The following is an 18,854-nucleotide window of genomic DNA, read 5'->3' on the forward strand; positions in this document are numbered from 1 at the left end:
CTTCATTCCCCCCCCATTTCTCCGAAGGCTGTGCGGCCTTTTCACATGGCAACCCAGATAGGGAATGTTGGCATCCAACTTGCCCACTGCTGTCATCACAAGCCCAGTCCGATACCACACAGGGCGTCTCGCTGGGGAAGGAGGGAAAAATAATCGGGCTTCCTCCTCCCGATCAAAATAGTGGCTCCTACAGGAAACTACATGTGTGCATATGGGAGGACAGGATGGGACTTGTTTGTAACTCCCCTCAGTTGTAAAGCTGACTCTGACTGTGGTTTGTCCCTTGAGTGGCCACTGTTGATAGGACGGTGCCTGAGCAAAGAGCCAAGATCTTTAGGGAAGAAGAAGAAAGTGGAAAATAAAGTTGTAGCTCGAATCATTGAGAGTTTGTTTTTCTTAACCCTATTTAGTAGAAATGTCATGAGAACAATTGGATCTGTTCTATTTTTCGTGTCCAAGGCAGAAAATGCACAAGGAATTGATGAAGGTTTTAGAGGGAGGATTGCTTAATGTGGAGGAAAAACATGTTCGTGATCCGAGTGTTTGATACATCCTCAAACAAAACAAGTGTGAGTCAGACTGTCAAACCTGATGAGACATCTAGATGCACAATCAGAAATATAACCTGGAGTTGGACAGTCTTACAATTCTCTGTAAAAACAATTCAATTCCTTCAAAGATTTGTAATGCTCTTGTTTTTCCTCCTCCAGAACTGCTAGTCTGATTGACGATGGAGAGGCTCCTCTTCTCTCTGCTCCTGCTCAGCATGGCTGTCAAGGCTCAGATTTGCCCAAAGCGCTGCATCTGCCAAAACCTGTCCCCTTCCCTCGCCATCCTCTGTGCCAAAACTGGGCTTCTCTTTGTGCCTCCATTTATTGACAGGAAGACCGTGGAGCTGCGTCTGACTGACAACTTCATTACCACGGTCAGGAAGAAAGACTTTGCCAATATGACGAGCCTTGTCCACCTCACGTTATCGAGGAATACAATCAGCCAGATCATGCCTCTTACCTTTGGTGACCTACGTGGACTTCGTGCTCTTCACCTGGACAGTAACAGGCTGACTAAACTTGTAAACGACCACCTGAAAGGCCTGGTGAACCTGCGCCACTTAATCCTGAACAACAATCAGCTTAACCACATTTCTGAAGGATCCTTCAATGACTTCATCACATGCCTGGAAGATCTGGACATGTCCTACAATAACTTGGAGCAATTTCCTTGGGAGGCTATTGCCAAAATGGTAAACTTGAACACCCTTACCTTGGATCATAATCTAATTGACTACATTGAAGAAGGAACATTCTCTGTTCTTCATAAATTGGCCCGATTAGACATGACATCCAATAGACTGCAAAAGCTTCCTCCTGATCCCCTTTTCTTAAGGACTCAACCACTGGTTAATGCCAAAGGCACTCATACCACCTCATTGATGCTTAGCTTTGGTGGAAACCCACTGCACTGCAACTGTGAGCTGCTGTGGCTCAGACGCCTGACAAGGAAAGATGACCTGGAGACCTGTGCATCACCGCCTCACTTGATGGGGAAATACTTCTGGCTGATCTCCGAGGAGGAGTTTATCTGTGAACCTCCTCTCATAACACGGCTTCACTCAACCAAGGCATTTGTCATGGAAGGGCAAGGCGTGACCTTGAAATGTAAAGCAGTTGGGGATCCAGATCCCTCTATTCTCTGGAGCTCACCAGAGGGGAAGCTGGTTTCCAACACATCCAGAACAATAATATATGACAATGGAACCTTGGACATTTTGATCACGACACTCAAAGACAATGGCATGTTCTCTTGCATCGCTTCCAATGCAGCTGGAGTATCAGACACCAACATCACCATTGGGATCATCCCACTCCCTCATCTCGTCAACTTTACAAACCACGTGAAGGAACCTGCCCCGGGTTCCTCAGACATCACCACATCCACCAAATCCGGATCCCCTTCCAACAACAGCGACACCAAGAGTTTACAGGATAAGAAGGTCGTGGCAACAGAGCTGAGCACGACATCAGCCCTTATCCGTTGGCCTTCTCAGCGCCCCATTCCTGGGATCCGCATGTACCAAATTCAGTATAACAGCTCCACCGATGACACTCTTGTTTACAGGTAAACCCGCACCTTAAAGCTCTCATTTCGTTCCTGAGAAACAATGCACAAGCACCCAGCAGGTTGGAAAAATCTTTTTAAAAAATTAAAAGAAACAGAAATTTAAATACTATCTTTGGGAAGAATCTATTTTTCTTTTACAGCTGTAGCACTCTCAACTCTGGCAGCAGGTTCAGTGTTCAAGATTCACTCCAGAGACTTGAGCAAAAATCTAACCTGACGCTGTACAAACAGAAGTAAGAACAATAGCATGTTAATCTGTTTTTGCTAGTATTGGTTCAGGGAGAAATGTTGAACCAGAACACTGGCAGAATTCCCAAGTCATCTTGAAATAGAATTATAGGATCTGGAGATGAAGGCGGTTTGCCAACTGCACTCCTGAGAGATCTGTAACCCTGCTCACCCATATCTAAGATCTGGCCACATGCTACAGGCTATATTCTGAGGAAGGTTATGTACAAGAAATGCCTCAACATCCTAATAGGTAATTCTCAAGGGGGAAGATCCACAGCAAGATGATGATGATTCCTTTATTATATATTCCCATATTAATTTCACATTAATTTCCATTCTAAATTTCTAAACTGTGTAGCCCTCCTTATTAGATTCCATTCTGCGTCCCCGTCCCACGCCGTTTCTGTTATTGGTATATTAAACTTTTGAACCCTTCCATTATTTTTTAAGAACGTAATGCACCTCAGATACACTGTCATCTGAACCCCAAGATGGATTAGTAACTTCAAATAATATTGTAGTAGTTTTATTCTTATTTAGGAAATGTAAATACAGAGAGAATTAGTGCAAAAGCTGAGCTGAGTAATTGGTAATGTTCAAATGTGAAAAAAAAGAGATCTATTATTATAATGGCAGCGCTCTCATTTAAGTCAGAGTGTCGTGGGTTCAAATTCCACAACAGCACAAAATCGAAAGGGCCACTCAGTGCAGGACTGAGGGAGTGCTGTACTGTCATAGATGTCCTCTTTCGGATGAGATGTTAAAGCGAGATCCCATCTGTCTTCTCAAGTGGATATAAAAGATCTCATTCCACTTTTTGAAGAGTAGGTGAGTTCTTTCCAGTGTCCTGGCCAATTACAAAGCCTCAGCCAATAACACTAAAACAAATCAACTTGTCCTCTATTGCTCTGCTGTTTATGGGACACAGCTGTATGCAAGTTGGCTGATGTGTTTGCCTACAAGATGTTTAATTAGAAGCTAATTAGAGCATTCTGAAGACGTGAACAGGCTCTTTCCTTTAGAACACAGAAGGTGACCTCATAGAGGTCTTTAAAATCATGAAGACGTTTGATAGGGTAGACACAGAGAAGGTGGGTCAGAACTTCTGAGGAGTGGTAATCACAGTTGAATTGCCCCCATTACTTTCCTTAGTTGGGAGTTGTACATTTCTCATCCGGCCTTCCGAGTCAGGCCTGCTAAGAAACGTGTGGCGTTCCGTCTCCTGGGAATCCTCTGTGCAGAGCAGCAGCATCGGGGGGGAGTGAAGCCATGTACCTGTTTTTATAGCGCTCTGTGCTGTAAAGCAGGTAGGTTTAAATGTCCCAGCCATTTTGAGAAGCCAGGAAGAAGGTAAGTGTGTAAGATAAGATAAGTCAACAGGATGGGGCGAGGAGGGGGTTTAGAATGGGTTGAGGGGTGTTTAGGGGGTAGGATGGGTCGGGGGAGGGTAGGATGGATCAGGGAATCGGATGGTCAGTTGGGGGGGGGAATGGGGGGGATGGGAGGGGAGTGGGGGTAGTCGGGGGTCGGGGTCAGTAGTTGGGGGTGGTCAGGGGGTCAGGAGGGTAGTCAGGGGTGGAGGGGCTTTATATCCTTTCTAAAGTGCCATGCCTAGAACTGTACACAGTTACTCCAGCTTACATGATGATTTGATTATTCATCTCTGCTCCCAAACCTGCCCTGGGGACATGGGTTCAAACCCCACCAAGGGAGCTGGTGGAATTTAAATTCAATTAATGGGGGGTGGGATATAGTTGGGATGGGTGAGCATGGTGGGGGGGTTTATCGGGGAGCGGTGGGTAGTTGAGATGTGTGGGGGATGTAGTCGGTGGTGGGGGGTAGTGGATGGGTCTGAGAAAGTCAGTACAAGAATTATCCAGGAGTTAAAAGCAATTTTAATTCTTCTAACCTTTCCTGGGTAACTATTCTGATAAGAGAGTTGGAACCATCCAAAATCTCCGATTTAAATCGGAGTATTGGATGGTTCCCAGCGCAGGGTAATTGCCCATTGAAAGTTTAAACTTCTAAGGTACCTTCCAGGTATGAACCCCTGGAGATCGGAAGTTCTGGGCCAATGTTTCCACTTGTGAAGAAGACCAGAACTAGAAGCCATTAATATAAGATAGCCACTACTGAATCCAATCAGGAATTCAGGAGAAACCTCTTTACCCAGAGAGCGGGGACAATGTGGAACTCAATGTGCAACCAGTCCACAGGGACTGGTTAAGGTGAAAGGCATTGATGCATTTAAGGGGAAGCTGGATAAACACATGAGGGAGAAACGAATAGAGGGTTATGCTGATAGGGTGAGATGAGGAAGAATGGGAGGAGGCTCATGTGGAACATAAACACCAGCACAGAGTAGATGGGCTGAATGGCCTGTTTTTGTGCTGCAATGTCTATAATTCCTGTTTTAAGCCATGGGCACCAATTGATTCAAACAGAAGTTGATGTTTAAGTGACTGAAAGTGTTGTCCAACATTTCACCCAATGTGTTGACACGCTGAACTGAAATTCCCCTGGTTGCAGCTTTAATATAAGGTATCAGCCTAACTAACGTCTGCCTTTTGTTGAAATAGGGGACCCACAGGAATGGGTCATGTTGGGAGTGTTTGCTATAACTATTTTGCAGCATCATCCCTGCCCCACAGACTTTTATTAAATAAACTGATCTGCAGAAACACTTGCTGGGAAGGACACACATGTAACCTGAGGATGAAGACCGGATCAGCTTGGGTGATGTCCTGATAGCCTGCCAATCCTCACTGTTTAGGCTAACCCACGAAGAATGGTTGCCTTAGACAAGCTGTTGGAAAAGCTGCAAACACCCGTGTAATTCTTTAACTGGAGAGGGTTGGGAGCAAGAGAATTGTCTATTCTTGAGTGTGCACCTCTTTCCCCTCTCAAGCCTTTTCTCCAAGATGTTGCAGTGATGTTCATTCTTACTTTGCGCACTGTACAGATTATTCACACAATGGGGCCTGTGACTGGAGTGGATTAATGAAAAGAGCAGACAGTTAATCCCACGGTGTAATCACAGCCAGAACTAGCCATCTTGCTGCCATTCTGTGATTGTTATCATTTCTTTTCCCTGCGAGCTGATGTGCTGCAGGTTCATGCCAGGCTTCCCATGGTGCCCATTTCTAGGATCTAATGTCTGGAAAATCAATTGCCCCTTTCATCAGTTTTACTGGCTCATTTGTTCCCTGTTTCTCTGACCCCTCCAGGAATTCGAGTGTGGCTCTGAATTCCAAACGTGATAAATGGGGAAATCCATATTTTTCTAATTCCTGCTGCTGATGTGCCTCATTAGAAGCTGCCCTCAGACTAATTGTACAGGTTCATAGAAGGGCTAAGTTTACTGAACCTAGAAGCAAGCCCATTTATACTACAGTCACCAGTCACAGCCATTATATTCTTTACTACAGAATGTGCTATGGTATAATAATCAGTCTAAATTTATATAATACATACAGACTGGAATGGCACACACCAAGAATGTGTTACATAACAGAAATTTAGGAGCATTATTGTAGGATATTAGTGGATTTCCCATGATGTCATTCATGCTGAATGGATGCTGTACGTTAGATTGGGTAAATCTTGGTATTTACCAGCACAAAATGTGAAGAGAGATTCTAGGATTTTTTTTCTTTATTCTTTGATGGGATGTGGGCATCACTGGCAAGGCCAGCATTTGTAGCCAATCACTAATTGCCCTTGACCTGGGTGACTTGCTAGGCCATTTCAGAGGGCAGTTAAGAGTCAACCACATTGTTGTGGATCTGGAGTCACATGTAGGACACACCAGGTAAGGATGGCAGATTTCCTCACCTAAAGGACATTAAGTGAACCAGATGCGTTTTTACAACAATCAGTGACAGTTTTCATGGCTACCATCACTGATGACTAGCTTTATATTCCAGATTTATTAATTGAATTTAAATTCCACCAGCTCTCTTGGTGGGATTTGAACCCATGTTCCCATGGCATTATCCTGGGCAACATTCAGCAACATGGAATGTGGTTCGAGCATTTAGGATTTACTAGCAGTATGACATTGTAGATTTCTGGGTTTGGGAGCACAGATGAATAATTAAATTGTCACGTAAGCTGGAGTAACTGTGTACAGTTCTAAGCATGACACTTTAGAAAGGATATAAAGGCCATGTAAGCAAGCAGCGCAGATCCACCAAATGTCACCAGAGCTCCAAAGAGTTAGATTTTGAGGAGAGATTATGTAAACTAGGCTTGTATTCCATGGAATGTAGAAGATTATGGAGTGATTTGATTGAGGTTTTAGGATGTTGAATGGAATTGACAAAATAGATGGAGAGAGACTGTTTCCAGTGGTGGGTGTGTGGGAGGGGTTGGGGTCGGGGGGGGGGTGGGTGGCATCCAGGACAAGGTGATATAACCTTAAAATCAGAGTCTGACCATTCAGGAGAGAGGCTAGGAAAACATTCACACAAAGGGTGTTGGGTGTGTGGAATTCCCTTCCATAAAAAGCTAGATGCTAACTCAGTTAATAATTTAAAATATGTGATTGATAAATCTTTTCCTTGCCAAGGGTACTGAGGGTTAATGAAATAAAGCCAAGTGGATGGAGTTAGGACACAAGTCAGCAATGACCTCAAGGAATGAAGGAATGAGCTTGAGGGGCCGAATAGATTGCCCCTGATCCCACGCTGTTAATAATTGTTCCCAAAGAAATGTCTCAAAATCTACTCCCATGACCAATATATTATTTCTGAAGTGCAGTGCCCAGATCCATACACAGTTACTTCAGTTTACGATACAGTTTGTTTAAAGTTTTAAATAAAGTGAACTAAAAATGTTTTTTGTGTGAAGCCTTAACTTGAAAAAAATCTTACATTTATTTGCCGGTTTATTTTCAAATTATGTGCGAAGACAGGAATATTGTTATAGCCTCAGCAACAACATGACTTACAGTCTGTGCTGAGAAAAAGAAATACATTTTCTGTCAGTAGGAGTTTATGAATTCTCAGTATAGACAAGTTAAAGTGAAGATGGTGTAATCACTGCGAGTGAAGCAATTGGTCAAAAATAAAATCAGAAAATTTATTTTGAAAATGCTTGCAGAGCCTCACATGTTACACCTTCAAATCATTTGGAAACTCAGAATTTCTGTTATAACATCAGCAAGTAACCACTTCTGCTTGTATAGGCAGAAATATGGATGTTTGCAGCAAATTGCGATACAGTTTGTAGAATCTTTGAAAACTCAAGTATATTGGGGCGGAATGTCCATCCAGGAAGTTGAGCAATTTCCTAAATGTTCCCATGAATGGTTCCATGGCTAGAATTTCACGCTGCCCACCGGGTGGGTTTTCAAGCAGAGAGGGGGGAGCTTGAAATCGATTGGACGGGGTTCCCTCCAGGTTCTCACCCATCCCGACCACACAGCGATTTTACGCTAGGGCGGGCAAGGCCTCAGACGAGAAACCTGCCCTTACCCGAATTGAGGCCCTTAAGTGGTCAATTATTGGCTAGTTAAGGGCCATTTCCCACCCAGCCTCAATTTTCAGGCTGGCGGGGGGATTGAACATCAGTGGGGGAAGCCCAAAGAAGAACAGCGCTAGATCCTGGGTGGGAAGGGGGGCATTTCCATCAGAAGCCCCCTTCTGACTGGGACCATCCACCCCATAAAGTCCAGTGGCCTCTGGACCTTCCTCCCACAGGCCTCTACCCCAAGGCCCTGATCACTCCCTTCATGCCCCCCTCTCCCAGGCCTTCCCTACACTCCCCGCCTTTGAACTTACCTCTGGTGCTCGGACCTAGGCTCTGAGGTCCTCCTGCGTTTCTTCTTCTTTCCACTGCAGTGCTGTCGCTGCAGGGAGGGCCGGCAGTTTTCTAAGGCGGAGCTTCCTCCCGAGCGAGGGGCTAAAGACCTGCCAGCAGCTAAGTGACGCTCATTCGAGCGTGAAATGGCTGCAGGGTACTCAGAGTCAGTTCTTTGGATGGCGGGAAGCGAGACCCCGGCATCCAAAAAATTCAGGCCCATAGCACTTAGTGACAAAGTGAAAATAGTCCTTTATCTAATCATAACGTGTGAGGTAAAGAACTAGCTGCAATAATATAATACTAATTGCCATGAGATTGCTTCCTCAGTTAAAGCAGTGTTAAATACAAGAATGTGTGTGAGAAATGTCATGTATTAGCCAAATGTTTTAGAGTTGGGGTTCAAAATTCATTATTGGAGGCAGAGTAGAGGAAGCTTTGTCCACATTGAAATTATGTTGGAAACACTCAACACTAATGTTAATGGATTTAACAGTCTAAAGGCAGCATAGAAACACACAGAGATAAAAACAAAAAGCTAAAAGCTACTGCGGATGCTGGAAATCCAAAACAAAAACAGAATTACCTGGAAAAACTCAGCAGGTCTGGCAGCATCGGTGGAGAAGAACTGGGCGACCGTTTTGCAGAACACCTGCGGTCTGTCCGCAAGAAAGACCCAAACTTCCCTGTCGCTTGCCATTTTAACACTCCACCCTGTTCTCTTGCCCACATGTCTGTCCTTGGCTTGCTGCATTGTTCCAGTGAAGCCCAACGCAAACTGGAGGAACAGCACCTCATCTTCCAACTAGGCATTTTACAGCCTTCCGGGCTGAATATTGAATTCAACAACTTTAGATCTTAAACTCCCCCTCCCCCCATCCCCACCCCGTTTCTCCCCCCACCCCCTTTTTTTCAATAATTTATATAGATTCTTCTTTCCCCACCTATTTCCATTATTTTTAAATCTAAAACTAAAACCTTGTTAGTCTTTTCCACCCCACCCCCACTAGAGCTGTGCTTTGAGTATCCTGTCTTCCATTCTTAATTAGCACTTTTCTTAGACAAATATCACCACCTTCAACACCTCTTTGATCCTTTTGTCTATGACATCTTTTGATTATCTGCTCCTACCACTGCTTATCTCCACAATCACCACACCCTCAACTTCTCTCCCCCCCCCCCCCCCCCGCACCCCCCACCTTAAACCAGCTTATATTTCACCCCTCTCCTAACTATGCTTCAGTTCTGCCGAAGGGCCGTGAAGGCTCGAAATGTTAACTGATTTCTTCTCCACCGATGCTGCCAGACCTGCTGAGTTTTTCCAGGTAATTCTGTTTTTGTTGTGTATAGAAACACACAGATCTTTGCAATGCCCCTCTCGCACCATCCATTATCATAGATTGAGCACTGCACTTGTCGATGGACAACTGAGCAACAACTAATCAGCTACTTTCCAGGCTGAAAGTTCATGGCATTGATTCATAGTTTGCCCAATATGATTACACTGAGAATGATCAATGTCAAAACACAAATCCAAAATCCAATTTGCTCTTGGGAAATCCAAATAATGAAATAGCCGTGATTTATGGATTGTCCCTCTACTCCCTGATTGGATCATTCAGGATGGCACTAGAGCTGCCCCATTGTCATCAATCAAAGTAAAAATTAATCTAACAAAAGTGCCGCCTTTTTAAATAAACATCTAAATCATAAATAAAGCAAAAGAAACTTATTAAATTAAATGATTTTGCTTTTCTTGGTGCTGACAATGTGCTCCACTTCCTCCACATAATGAATATTCCATTATAACACCTGGCCACATTTCTTTATATCTAAGGCTGTGAGTGACTGATGGTCGGAGAAAGGGCATTTATATTGCACCTTTCACATCCTCTGGGCATCTCAAAATATCTTAATCAATTAAGTACTTTTGAATTGGGCCACTGTTGCCATGCAGTAAGTTTGGCAGCCAATTTGCACACAGCGAGGTCCCACAAAGAACAAGTTGGATGATCAGTTCATTTTTGCTGGTGTTGGTTGAGGAAAGACTGCCAGCCGGGGCATGATGAAATAGCCTTGCTCTTGTTGGAAAAGTGTCATTGGGTTGTGTTTACACTCACCCAGGGGAGGGCTGCCTGACTGAATATTCCTTCAGGATGAAATGTTAAACTGAGGCAACATCTTTATGTTAGAGTGGGAGGAAAAGGTCCAGATTGGCATCTTTTCAATGAAGAGCAGGGAGTTTTCCCAGTGTCCTTTCTCCCAATGAGTTCTCACAACATCCCTCAACCAGTTTGACTATGTCCTGCAACAGCAGAAAGATTCCAATCAGCTATAGTATTTATATACCATACCTATTGAGACAATGCACTTACAGTATACATGTCCATCTCACTAGTAGAATCTGTAAGGCAATTTATCAATGTATCCATGGAGTCGGCATAGAATATTCCCCTATCTGCATAAACTAAATACCACTGGTCTGTGGTATTTGTAGGAGTCTTGTGCTCATCCTATTTCCTATAAAATATATATGTAACTGTCTGAGAATTTATCTTTAAGTATGTCTGCTGTTAGATGTGTTATTTATTCAGCCTCCATCTGTAACGTGGGAATTAGATGGAAAAGTAGAGTTGAGGTCGAGGATCAGTCATTAAATGACATAGCAGGCTTGAGGGACTGAATGGCCTCCTCCTATTCCTCTTTCTTATGTTCTTATGTAAATGAGCCTACTTATATTATATAACCTACAGATCATCCCAGCTACATGCTAGCCTGTAGAAACTGTTTACTCATCTACATTTAACCCTCAAAGCTGCAATTCAACCACACTGTCTCTCCATAAAAAATAGACTTGCATTTCCAAGAGTCTTTTAAAACCTCAGTCAAAGTTCTTCACAGCCAATTTTCAAAGTGTAGTCACTGGTGTAACGTAGGAAACAGAGCAGCCAATTTGCACATGGCAAGATCCCACAAACAGCAGTGGTATAATCTCTTTTGGTGATATTGATTGAGGGATAAGTATTGCCCAGGACACCAGGAAGAACTCCCCTGCTCTTCTCTGAAATAGTGCCACATGATGTTTTATGTCTACCTGAGGACACAGACAGAACCTGACTTTAACATCTCAAAGATGGAACCTCCAGCAGTGCAGCACTCCCTCAGTATTGCACTGAAGTGTCTGCCTGGATTATTGTGCTCAAATCTCTTTCAAGTGAGAGTTGAACCCACAACCTTCTGACTTAGAGGCAAGTATGCTTCCCACTGAACCTATACTCACTCTCCACACTGCCACATCTTCAGGTATTAACATCTCTTTCGACCAAACCATCTTTAGTTAGGGAAAAGAGAAATCAGTCATGGCTCCTGCTTCTGGCCACTGGTCAGCTAGTGGCCCCTTGTTAGATGGTCCTGTATGTAGATGATGGGTGAGGACAGAGCTAGGCTCTAATCTGAAGTATCCAGTGAATGACAAGCCTGCCAACATGTGGCATCTAAACTCAAACACAAAGCGTAGGTGAGGTGCAGGAGGGTTGTCACTGCTCATTAACCCAAACTACTGGAGAGAGCCATCAGAAGGAAAGGAAAGCAAATTCAAACAGAAAAAAAGTCATTCCAATAGAAAGATAAATAATGATTTGGTATTTTCAATTTTGCTCTTGATATAAAATTGAAAGGTACATTTATCAGGTGTGTAGTGAAGCAGAATTCACGACATTATCGCTGCTAGCCTGGCCTCACCTCTCCTTTCAAAATTTAATCGCTATCCTACTCGAAGTTAGCTGACATAGCTCCCAAACCAATTCTCAAGGTGTCAAGACCCGCAATAGAAAATGGCCCAAATTCAACATAGGTGGAGTTCTGTATCTACACCATACAATACCTGTCCTGTGAGTATTTGATGGGGACAGTGTAGAGGGAGCTTTGTTCTATATCTAACCCCGTGCTGTACCTGTCCTGGGAATGTTTGATGAGAACAGTGTAGAGGGAGCTTTACTTTATATGTAACCCCGTGCAATACCCGTCCTGTGAGTGTTTGATGGGGAAAGTGTAGAGGGAGCTTTGCTCTGCACATAACCCTGTGCTGTACCTGTCCTGGGAATGTTTGATGAGAACTGTGTAGAGGGAGTTTTGCTCTGTATCTAACCCCGTGCTGTACCTGTCCTGGGAGTGTTTGATGGGGACAGTGCAGAGGGAGCTTTGCTCTGTATCTAACCCCGTGCTGTACCTGTCCTGGGAGTGTTTGATGGGGACAGTGCAGAGGAAGCTTTGTTCTATATCTAACCCCGTGCTGTACCTGTCCTGGGAGTGTTTGATCAGAACAGTGTAGAGGGAGCTTTACTTTATATGTAACCCCGTGCAATACCCGTCCTGTGAGTGTTTGATGGGGACAGTGTAGAGCGAGCTTTGCTCTGTATCTAACCCCGTGCTGTACCTGTCCTGGGAGTGTTTGATGGGAACAGTGTGGAGGGAGTTTTACTCTGTATGTAACCTGTGCTGAGGGTTGAATTTTCTTCCCGATGAAGAGGTAGGCTTCAAGGTGGGGTTGCTGGCAATTCCCCATTACCAGCCAGCATGCCGATCTGCTGGCATGTTCCAGTCTGTGACTAATTTCCAGAGAGGTGGCTTCTCGGGGGTAATGGCTACCCCACCTGCCAATGACGGGTAAGTTATTAGGCCAATTAAAGTGTCTAGGTTTTCCTTACAATGGATAGCCACACCGCCCTCCCCTCCCCCCACTCCATCTCAAAGTCGCAGGAGCCTGTGGACAGCCTCCATTTGCCCACCAGCTCTGGATCCTTAATGGATGGGGCTCCCAAAGGAGGTCCCTTATTTTGCTGTCTCCTCGAAAATCTCCCCCAGGGTCCCACCATGGCCATCTTCCGACTCCCAAACCAGAATTCATCCCAGTGTCAGGATCGGGATCCTGGAACTAAAATTCAGTTCTGAGTGTCTGCAATGGAAAATGTTCTATTTGCCAGTGCTAACAATTCTCACCTTCATCAGCACAAACCAGTCATAAATGTCAGGTTCTGTCTAGCGGAAGATTCAGTTATCATCCTGGTAAATATTTTTATGTCGACTCATCAGGGCTGAATGATGCTCTTGGCATTCTCTAGCTGTATTGCTACCGGACAACACACTTGCATTTGCAAACCGATACATCTCACTGTCACTGCCTTAAGGTGACATTCACCAGGAAAGAAAATAAATGGCAAGCATTGTAAAAATATTTGGTGGACCATGGACTTACCCTGGTCTGACAATATTAAAACCATTTCCCTTTGCTTTCTTGCAAAGCCCCTTTATTCTGTCTCTGTTGAGAGCTCTGATTGAAGAGCTAGCAATAGCATAGGAAAAATGGGCTGAGTGACCTCCCTCTGAGGCATAAGTTCCACGATCCTTTGTACAACTGGGTTCTGTCTGCAGCTCTACAACTTGGCAGGCAAGTAATTTATAGGCAACATGACTCTTATTGAAGCCCCGATAATTTAGATATAGTCTGGCTTTTATTAGCTCCTATACATGCAGACTGCACTGGCTCCCCTGCGATGTGTGAATTCATTCTCCAGCTGATTGTCTGTGCCGTTCTCCACTCTTTATTCTTGCTTATATTGTTTGAAGCTTGGTGGTGATTTTTAGGTTACACATTCTTCAAAGCCCCAAATATATTGGAAAGTACTGTAGGGGTAGCTCGAGGGGTCTTGTGCCTCAGATAGCACCCCTACCTCTGAGTAAACTGCTCTGGGTTCAAGTCCCACTCCAGGACTTGTTGGCCACAGAAGAACTCTGGATGCAGACAAGCCACTGTGTATAGTACCAGTCCTCAGCCTGGATAAATGGGGAGGGTTAATGTTAAGAAGGATGTAAAATGTAAATTCCAAGAGTTTGGGAATCACAATTTCACCACAAGTCTAAAAGTCTTATTGCCAAAAACTTAAACTTGAAAACAGCAAACAATGACTTAAAACATACAGTTCCACCCTACTTAGTCAGGCTAGGTTGACTGTGAGCTGATTGGATTCAATCTGATTTGGACCAATCCGCTTCAAGCAGGACTTCTATTGGTGATCTTGCCCCTGACGGTGCTGTATTGTGAGGGTTTTTAGCCTGATTTTATAGTTTGGCACCTGCTCTCTTGCTCAATCCCTCTGAGCCACTTGAGTGGCAGTGTCTGATTGGCTGCTGGAGTGCCTGGTAACATGTTCCGAGAATTGTAAGCTCATTTCTGCAGCAAATTTAAACAAATCTTAAAACATATTCTTACAAATGGGGATGGAGAAGGGTGATAAACCAAACTGTGGTGACCCCATATAACATGGGAAAAGCTGAAACAGACTGCAGGACTAACTCAGAGAAATAAATCATCCCCAAAACAAATACTATCTCTAGGAATAAGATGTTTTTTAACCCAACTGTGTTTACCCTATTGTATAGAATCAGGTAATTGATATGATTTTCCAATTAATTAATTTAAAACTGACCAAGCTTCTTTTTGTTTTATTTATTCTTTCATGGGATGTGAACAAGGTCAGCATTTGTTGCCCATCCCTAATTGCCCTTGAACTGAACAGCTTGTTAGGCCATTTCAGAGTCAACCACATTGCTGTGGGTCTGGGGTCACATGTAGGCCAGACCAGGTAAGGGCAGTAGATTTCCTTCCCTAAAGGGCATCAGTGAAGCAGATGGGTTTTTATGACAATGGTTTTGTGAATGCCATTACTAAGACTAGCTTTTCAATTCCAGATTTATTAATTGAACCAGATGCTGTGATGGGATTTGAACCCATGTCCCCAGAGCATTAGCCTGGGCCTCTGGATTACCAGTCCAGTGACATTACCACTATGTCACAAGCACCACCATGTTTGCAATGTGACCACAGTGTTAACAGTTAACATGTGTAAGTCATGCAATTCTGTTAACTGAAATGATTGTATAAAAGGGTAGCCATGAGGAGTGTTTGGATAAGAGGGAATATTGTAAAGTGATATCAGAAAACCGCAGTTCCACAATCAGGAATGGATCCTGAGATGCTCTGTTTGTTTTATCCTCCCATGAGATATAGTGGAACTGCTGCTGTCCTGCATTCACTGAGGATACTAGCAATCTGAAACAAGGAAGAAGAGATGAAGGGCGGCCCGATCAGATATTCTATCCTTAGATATTTTGCAATGAGTTCATTCCAAAACAATAGGACTCGGATAATGAAACAGACCCATCAAGAAGCTGCCGCATTGATTTTACTGCCTTGAATCAGCTGACACTCACTGTTTCATATTAAAGCCCTGGTAACTACATGGCAGCATGTTTGAAAAAAGATTCAGGCACAATCTCAAATGTTGAATGAAGTCCAAAGACATTTACACCCATCACATTCAAAGCTCTGATGATGATACAACACTCCACAGAACAATGATCTTAGAACCATGTACTTGTACTATACAAAAGCTATGGACTGTGCATTCAATATAGGTTTTGAAAAGGGTTTCTGGGTAATCTATTAGGTCAGATTTCTATCTGTCTGGTGCAGGCACCATGTGCAATGTAAGCAGAGTGTCTCGAGAATTCTGCATTCTAGTCCTTTGAGTGTCTGTTGACTTTCTAGCAGTTCCTCAGTTGCCGAATTCAAATGAAGCCTGTTTTCTGTAACAGCGCCACTGTTGTCATTTGAATCATTAATAATGTTACAACTGGGGCTCCCCAGGAGTGTGACAATTGTTACAGGGCGTCCCACAATGTGCCACTATTTATAAGGGATCACAGAAGTGTGTCAATATTTTCAGCATGTCCAATGGTTATGTCAATAATGTAAGGAGGTTCAAGAATATGTCAATAATTGTAGGGATTTCCCACACAGAAAAAAACTAAAACTCACTATCAACTATCATATTTGAATGCAACATATATATTATAATATGTTTGTAACTTTACCATCACCTGTACTATTTCACCTTTGGGTTCATAACTCGCCCAAATAGTTCCCCTGATGATATCATCAGCAACCATGGTTCAAATATTCAATAATTCTAACAGTAATTTATTGAAACTTTCCTATAGAAATGAGGAATGAGTAAGTCTCCCTTTCTAACTTTGGCCTTGCTAATTCTGAATTGCTGCACAGTGTTTGCCACACCAACATTTTTCTCCACCCTCCAATTTCCTCCTGAAGGGATTGACCCCTGTCCAGCCTCAGGGACCCCTGATGATCTCCAATATCAGGTGTAAGACTCCATTGCAGCAAATTGCTTTGCCATAGGGAACATCATAGCATCTCTCTTGACCTTACATTGACCCTTGCCATCCATTTATTATTGGGTAGGGACCAGCAGTTGGGACCTGACTGATTTTTCCCTCTCCTAGCACAGGGAGTGTTCTGACCAATTGTAATTTGTCTGCCACCATTCCTGACTGATATCAGCTAAATTAACAATTTACAATCCAGTTTCATGCCAACAGTGGGCTCTCCACAATTTTCAATGGTGAAAGAAAAGCCCAAGAAAACCCAACTAAATTCAAAATTATTGCAACAATATGGGAAAGGTGATTTTGTAAGTGATATATTATTACTAATTGAAAGTCTTGTATTTTTAGGATGATTCCATCTGCAAGCAAAACCTTCTTGGTGAATGATCTGGCACCAGGAAGGGACTATGACCTGTGTATTCTGGCTGTCTATGATGATGGAATTACTTCGATGACTGGTACTAGAGTGGTGGGTTGTGTCCAATTCACTACAGAGCAAGAATATACCCAATGTCATTCGGTACATACCCAGTTCCTTGGTGGGACCATGATCATCATCATTGGTGGGATCATTGTGGCCTCTGTGTTGGTCTTTATCATCATCCTTATGATCAGGTATAAAGTCTACAACAACACTGGAGAACACAAGACTGTGGTGAGCAATATGTGCTCACAGACCAATGGGGGTCAGAATGGAGGAATGACGCGGTCCACTTCAAAGCTCGCTGAGGGTTCAGGTGAGTCCATTCAAGAGATTTTTGATGAATCCTCCAAGGGCTCGGTGACTGTGCTATTAAACATGTCTAGGGAAAAGGGCAATTTTCCTCAAACTACAGCTGTGATGACAGCAGACACTTTGTCTCACACACAATGCAGGAGGACAAAGCCAAGTATAGACCCCCAGAAAGAAGCTCAGTTGTCTTCTGAAGAGGGACAGTCAGAAGGGAGCACAACTGACTCCAGCTTGTCGGTTTGCTTGATTAGGCCAAGCCAGGGCACTCTACCTCGAAGGGAGAAACAAACTAAACTAAGCAATGTATCTGTTCTGCCCCGTGAAATCTCGAGAGCTCGCCATAGACACTCGTTTGATGGAGACTATTCTCTATTCCAGAGCCACAGTTACCCAAGGAGAGCACGGACTAAGACAAATCTGACTGGCAGTGGGCAGAATTTGAACTCTGATGACACTGCTCTGGAGAGCAAGAGAACAACCTTTAGCAGCACAGAATGGATGTTGGAAAGCACAGTGTGAGTTCAACTTCACTCACAGGACAGCATCAACAGTCCGTCATTAATGCAGGGCTAGCACTTGCACGGAGGTAAACCTTTCAAAGGAACAAGTGGGCAGGAAACCTCGGGATATGTCCCCTTGCATCTGCAGTGGTGCCTTAAACTACCACAATATTGGGACCTTGGAATGGAAAGGTTCACTGCTACCAACACCCAGTGCCCAAGGACATGACCATCACCACGTTCACAGAAGGAGTTAGATGCTTTCTCGGTGTTTTCTTTTCATCTCTCCCAACAGTGTCGCAAGTCTTTGCAATCCAAAGGGATTTGTGTTCAATAATGGTGCATCCTGAATACTTCACATCACACCAGGGAGGATCAGTCACTGGAAAAACTATTGTCATTAGCACTCTCATCTCAAAGAAGACACAGCTTTGATGTTTATTGAAATCAGAAAATAAGAAGTATATAAGCAGGAACTCATGGAAAGATGAAGATGAAAGATTGAAATATGCTGGACAGTTTATCCAATTCAAAATGATTTCATGTTTGATATTTGTTGTATCTGGCTGGCCTGGATAAATTTCTGTGTAAGTGTATGTACTATATCTATATATCTGTCTTTATATCAGTATACAGATATTTATATGGATATATGTATCTGTATTCTACATTTATATATATATATAGTGAAGAGTTGTACCACCCATGACTTTTTTAAAGATGCTGTTGATGAACATGTTTTTATATTAAAAACCTGTGCCATCATCTTCCCTGCCGTTTTGTTCTATTTTGAATGTGTTTGCAATTTTTAATACAAGCTAGAAGAGTTTCTTTGTAAGAATCTTTGTAAGAGAAATGGATGGATAAAAATCAGCAAAAGGGCCTATTCCACTCAGCCTGCCTGATGTTGGGATATTGACTGAGCTGGGGTTCAGTGCTCTTCTCTCTCTTTATCCTGCAAAAGAAGTCTGATTGAATGAAATATTATCCCAGTTCCCATAAAGTGAGAGAAAGCCCTCACTGAAACTATAAAGCCTGCAGTTTTACTAGAGGTCCTGATCCTATAATTGTACAAAAATGCCAAGCTTCCACCGGCAATCTGCTAGTGTGGGACCATGGGCATTAGGAGTTGACAATGGTGAATCACAATAGTTGGCACAGTCCAAGCTGCAAAGAAGTAAACCAGAAACAAAAACAAAGTAATTTTTGAAATAAAGGCCCAA

General features: G+C 43.3%; 1 protein-coding gene across 2 annotated transcripts; it reads left to right on the forward strand.

Moving 5' to 3' along the window:
- The first annotated feature begins 714 nt into the window (after positions 1–714).
- Positions 715–18,398, forward strand: LOC144671474 (leucine-rich repeat and fibronectin type III domain-containing protein 1-like protein). Of its 2 annotated transcripts, XM_078533410.1 has the most exons (3): positions 715–2,118; positions 16,747–17,135; positions 17,510–17,614. In XM_078533410.1, exons 1-3 carry the CDS (start codon positions 731–733, stop codon positions 17,539–17,541), a joined length of 1,809 nt encoding a protein of 602 aa, XP_078389536.1. In that variant the 5' UTR covers positions 715–730; the 3' UTR covers positions 17,542–17,614. The 2 variants fall into 2 exon arrangements, with proteins under 2 accessions (XP_078389536.1, XP_078389535.1); XM_078533409.1 differs by having other exon boundaries at positions 16,747–18,398.
- Positions 18,399–18,854: the final 456 nt, after the last annotated feature.

Source organism: Cetorhinus maximus, chromosome 32, assembly GCF_964194155.1.
Source record: "Cetorhinus maximus chromosome 32, sCetMax3.hap1.1, whole genome shotgun sequence".
In the NCBI taxonomy this organism is placed as follows: domain Eukaryota; kingdom Metazoa; phylum Chordata; class Chondrichthyes; order Lamniformes; family Cetorhinidae; genus Cetorhinus; species Cetorhinus maximus.

Coding starts and splice junctions, on each gene's coding strand:
- LOC144671474 (XM_078533409.1), top strand. CDS start 731: ATGGAGAGGCTCCTCTTCTCTCTGCTCCTGCTCAGCATGGCTGTCAAG. Junction 2,119..16,746: donor GATGACACTCTTGTTTACAG/GTAAACCCGCAC, acceptor TTGTATTTTTAG/GATGATTCCATCTGCAAGCA.